Source organism: Trifolium pratense, linkage group LG3 (assembly GCF_020283565.1).
Source record: "Trifolium pratense cultivar HEN17-A07 linkage group LG3, ARS_RC_1.1, whole genome shotgun sequence".
NCBI classification, from domain to species: domain Eukaryota; kingdom Viridiplantae; phylum Streptophyta; class Magnoliopsida; order Fabales; family Fabaceae; genus Trifolium; species Trifolium pratense.
Window position 1 is genome coordinate 41,795,343 of NC_060061.1, and position 5,786 is coordinate 41,801,128.

A 5,786-nucleotide genomic window follows, 5' to 3' on the forward strand; every position below is an offset into this window, starting at 1 on the left:
CTTAATAGCTGATAAAAGTTTCCTCTATTGAAGAAGAAAGTATACTCTCCTCGTTCTTTTGAGTGAAAAAATTGGGTTTCAATTTTTAGGTGAAATTAGGGTTCACAACAAAGCATCAATGTTAAATAATATTTTAGTATAACCTATGTGGGTTAGTCTTATTATATTGTAAATTCATATCGTTAATATGGTATCAGAGTCAAGTTAAGGATAGGGACGTGAAATTGGACGAAGGATCTATGTTAGGCGTGAATGTGAGTATTGAAGTTGTATTTGAGACTTACATTGCTCATTGCTTGAACAGTTGGGTGTATAAATGTGTTTGGACACTCATCCCTTGAGCTTATATTGAAATTGTATTCGAGTCTCGCATTGTTCAAGTTCCTAAACAGTTGGATGTATAAATGGATTTGAACACCCTCATCTTTTGTGCTAACGTTTTGCATAAGATTCAAGCTCGTTTAACATATGTCAGAGTCAAATTGATGATTGTAATGTGAAAATTTGACCCAAGATTCACACATGTATTGAAAATGTATTGGAGTTTCACAATACTCATAATTCTAAACTATTGGATGTATTGTACACCCTCATTTTTGTGTTGTAGGGGGGGCAAGCCATTGTGAAGTGAGAAGGGACGGTGAAGACATATAGAGGGAGAAAGGGGTTGTTTTCACTGTCTGCATGTCATGATAATTTCTATGCACTTGTTTGATTCAATGATTGTTAAACATTGTCCATTGTGGACCACTTACTATGATGGTCCTCCACCATAGACACAACCCTAAAACAAAATGTGAATAAATTTTTAAAAAATTGCTTAACGATGGCTCATAAATGGAAGGAGAAAATCCAATTTGATAAAGGAATTGCTTATCAGTACTGCTACATATGATACATAATTACATACTATTGTTTTGTTTCAGAAGATGGGTGTCTAAGCAAATATAGTAAAATATTTTCAGAATTTTTATTTTAAATCTTTCATAGTGTGGCGCAAATTTAACAAAAACTTACACAATAAAAATTTATTGGTAAAATTCATTTCAATTTAAGAACAATCCAACACGGTGGTGATTAAGTCGATAACCAAACAGTCATTTTTACCATAACTAAACAATTGTCTGATTAATTGTTCTTGAACTGAAAATACTTTCACCAAGACCATTAGTAGTATATCTTTCTTAAATATAATATGGAACAAGCTAATTGCTAAATATATATACTACATTACTACTGCTATATTTACAGCTCAGAGTTGTGAAAGATTTAGTAAGATTCCACAGGAACTCTGCTAGTAAGGGAAGGCCTCATTGTTACAATGGCAGATTCATTAGCACCAGCTTTAAGTGCAGCCTTTCCAGCTTCAAGAAACCTCTTCACTGCATCTTCTGCATACCTATTTGCTTCTTTCACTGTCATTCTTTTCCCAATATTTGGATAGGAATTGAGTACATAATCGCCGTTCAGCTGAGATGCAAGCTGGATCAGTTCCATTTGGAATTCTGACAGACTTGAATCTTCCTTTGCTCCAAATGGCCTTAAAGCAGTATCGACTTCCGGAAGTGTTTCTATACAAAAGATATCACAGATCATATTAATACATAATAATGTTGGAAAACATATCAATAACATTAAAAGGCTCTAATTAGAAAAAGGACAGAAATATTTTGGACCCTTTTATGTATAATAATTGTATCCTTGGCATTTCAATATACTTCCAAAATTACTTTTAAGATGGAGACAGAAGTGGAAACTTACTAATTTCTCATTGCAGTTAGTAAATCATATACAGGAAATTTCTAAGACTGCACCCAAACATAGCTCTTCCTAGACTAGACTGGTGTCTATATTGGATTTATTGTCACGGAGGGTAGCTTCGGATTTGAATTTAACGGTCGAGATAGTTTTAAACTGATTTTATTATTGTGTAATCTAAACCATCCGATCTCAGTTTAACGGCTGAGATCGAAAAATGTGGAAATACGTGTTTTTTCCGAAGTTCGGAGTTTATTAGTCAACACAGATTGAATGGTTTTTTTCCCCTTCATACCAAAACGATTATGCTATGAGTTTTCCTTTTTTCATTCTCAGCAAGAGTAAATAACAAGATCAAGGAGAACTATGATATTTAGCAAAACAATACAGAATGTGACATAACAATTCGAAGTTAAATTTTTCTTTTGAACCAAATTTTGATACAAATATATATATTTGGTCATTGGAAAATGTTACTTTCATTCGGGGGATCAAAATGAGACTAAAGATGAATTTACTACCCTGATAGAGTGCCAAGATTGCTGTAGTCAAATGTAACAATCAAAGAAGTAGATGCAAACCTGGACAATCATCACGAGGAGTATCTCGGATGTAAAAGTATTTCTCGAAGGTACCAGCCCATGCATCTCTCTTCGTCAAGAAATTAGATTTTAAATTGAAAAGCTTCTTTACTGTGGCAGGAATAGATGAATGCTCATATTGAGAATATGGTGTCGGACCATCAGGTCTATGAATCACTGCAAGCAAACAAGTTATATTAATTAATTACATTAAATCAAGAGCCAACTTATGCTCAGAAAAGGTGATCAAAACAAGAGGTCATTAACCGGCACTGAAATAATCAAAACATAGTTTTGAGTAATAAGACACAGCTTATGACATATCCAAACACAGTTACTGCTCTGGAAAATTATTCAGCCTTGTTGACTGGTTCTAGCGGATTGAGAATGAAAATCTCTAGAAGATGTCCAAACGATGTACAGAAAGTTCAAAACACCATGAACAGAAGCAACAATAAGAAATCAACAACAGCAACATAGTGAAATATAAAACAAATGAAAACTACAGTATATACAAAGATGAGCAAAATTAGTTTTCGGTATACTACACATTTAGTACATCACTTCTATACAATGCAAAATAAAAACCCCAATAAATAAGGATAACGGTACGTCAAATCAGCTCAAGTGCAAAACTCATGTAGAGCCAGACCCAAATATTACTTCAACAAAGCCACATAAAGTTATCAAACAGTTTTGTCTTCAAAATACCATCCTCTAAAAAAACCAAATAAATCTAAGCATTCTGTATGTACATCTTCAAGCAGAAAGTATACTTCAACCAAGTCTAGAGGTACAAACAACTACTCAATTAGCATCAAATTCTGAAGAGAAAAAATAAAATAAAACTTGCTACCAAAATCTCACTACTATAATTCCGAAAACAAAACAAAAAAATCCTTCAAACTTGAGTTGGACCTTCACAATGGAGACAACCTCAAAGATAAAAAGACCACGGTATTAAAAATAGATCAGCAACCACAATCTACACCCTAAAATAACTTCAATAAAAGCAAGTACAAAGCTACATAAAGTTATTAAATAGTTATGTCTTCCAAATACCATCCTCTAAACAACCAAATAAATCTAAGCATTCTGTATGTACATTTTCAAAGACCGAAGTATACTTCAACCAAGTCAATAGAGGTACAACAACTACCCAATCTGCATTAAATTCTCAAGAATAACGATAAAATAACACTTACTACCAAAATATCACCAACAAAATTTTGAAAACAAAGGAAAATTATCTTTCTTAAAACTTGAATTGAACCGTCCTAATTAAGACAACCTCAAAACCAAAAAACCATTAGCACTTAGCAATGAACAAAGACCACAATATTAAAAATTGATCTGTAACCACAATCTAAGCTGCGACATCAAAGCTTTTGATGTCTATGCGACCGCAACAAAACCTCTATTAAAGTTGCATCAATCGCAGCCATAATTAAAAGCTATTCTCTACAATATCAATAGTTGCATAATTCTACACATCACTACTCTACAACAATATCAAAAATCAACACAAAAACAAAACACCACAAAAATTCAAACTTTGTAAAACATACCTGTACCCTTATCAATCCAAGGAGAAATAAGAAAAGTCGGAACACGAACACCCAACCTATCAAACCTAAAATAATACGGAGCAGGTCCAATAATCCCATCAGGATTAGGAACACCTTCAACAGGTGTAGGAACATGATCATAAAACCCACCATGTTCATCATAAGTAATCAAAATCGCCATTTCTTTCCACTGAGGACTTTTCCTCAATATCTCATAAACTTCCTTCACAAATCTCTGTCCAACAGCCACATCATGCGAAGGATGATCATCATTCGCCGGAGATAACTTGATATCGAAGTAACGCTGCTCAACCACCACATAATTAGGTAACTTCCCTTTCATAGCATGTGTCTTAAACTTCAAACCATAGCTATGAAACTTCACAGTGTTCTTCAATTTTCTCAAGCTTTTGAAAAATAGTGTTGCAGGGATATTTTGGTAATATATACCGAAATTGATACCGTTATCGTTAAGAGAATCGAAAATTGTGCGTTGAGGAAAACCATGGATGAGATTCTTCTTAACGTTACTCATAGCACCGTGAGAAGTAGCGGAATGAACGTAAAACCGGTTCGGTTGAGTTGAAGCGGGAACCGAAGCGAACCATTTATCGAAAACCGTGAATTCGTTAGCGAGTTTTGTGTAAACCGGAAGAAGCTCCGGTTTGAACCCAGACATAACGGATTTCGAACTTCCTTTTAGAGTTTGTTCGGCTTGTTGAGCGAAACCGTTCATTGGAGCCGGGTTAGCGGAGCTTTCATTGGATCCGAATATTTGTTCTCGTATGGCTTGAAATGAGTGACCGGGATCGGAGTCGATGAAAACGGCGTCGTTTGAGACGGGGATTTTGGGGGAAGAAGGGTCTGAGACTTTGATTGGATTTGATTCGGTTCCGGTTAGTCCGTCAATGTCGGGTCGGGTTGATTTGAGCCAACCGAGGACGTGGTCGAAGGAACGATTTTCCATGACGATGACTACTACGGTTTTGATTGGGCCGGAGATTTTGTGTTTTTTGCGGTGGAGGGTTTGGTCGGCGGCGGTGGGGGAGAGGAGGAGGTAGAGGAAGAGGAAAAGAGAGAAAGGGAGTCGCCGGAGATTCATCTCCGGTGGTCGGTGATTAGATAAGAATTGAGAAGTAGTAATAGTGAAGAGTTGTTTTATTTATTTTTTTTTTTGTGGTAAGTTACTTCTACTACGCTTTATAATAAAGTGAAGTGATGAGATTATGAAAATGATTTATGGTATATGCTTTCAAAATAAGGATCCGTTGTTCATGTCTTTATCTTTCTCTAGTAAAATGAAATATCTCCAAATTTATTTATGTAGGTAGTAGGAGTACGTGCATATTCCAACAACCACAATTTTCATTTGAAAAATCTTTTTTTGACTTAATTTTCATTTGAAAAATCAGATCTATTATTTTGTGCACAATAATTTTTTCATACCGTACGGCAATTTTTTTTTTTTTTTACCAATCGTTAGTTGGTTTAGTGATGATTGACGCTGAACTTGATAGGGAAGACCGCAGTGTTGGAATATTTTATATTATTTAATTATTATATTCCAATAATTATTATGTGGGCATATATATTTATATTAATTATATTAGCTATTTATCAATTAAGAGCCTAAATTGATTAAGTGATCAAATAAAGTTAAAAGGCTATTAGATTTCTATTTAGAATTAATTAATTATTTAATTAGTTAGATATGGACTCAAATGGGTGGATGTCAGGATGGCCCATTTCGGGATAATGGGAACCCTAATGGGCCATCACCCTATATAAGGCTATGGTCCCCAATACACCGTACGAAAGCAAACACTCTCTTCTCCCCATCTGAAGAGAATCAAGGCATCAGGGTACCGGTTGAGGAAGA

General features: G+C 34.8%; 1 protein-coding gene across 1 annotated transcript; it reads right to left on the reverse strand.

Annotated features, from left to right (window-relative positions):
• Positions 1-1,023: 1,023 nt before the first annotated feature.
• Positions 1,024-5,202, reverse strand: LOC123913577 (non-specific phospholipase C1). Its single transcript, XM_045964362.1, has 3 exons — positions 3,908-5,202; positions 2,340-2,516; positions 1,024-1,571 (listed from the first exon to the last, which is right to left on the reverse strand). The coding sequence occupies exons 1-3, from the start codon at positions 5,007-5,009 to the stop codon at positions 1,270-1,272; spliced, it is 1,581 nt and encodes a 526-aa protein (XP_045820318.1). The 5' UTR covers positions 5,010-5,202; the 3' UTR covers positions 1,024-1,269.
• Between the last annotated feature and the right edge of the window lie 584 nt (positions 5,203-5,786).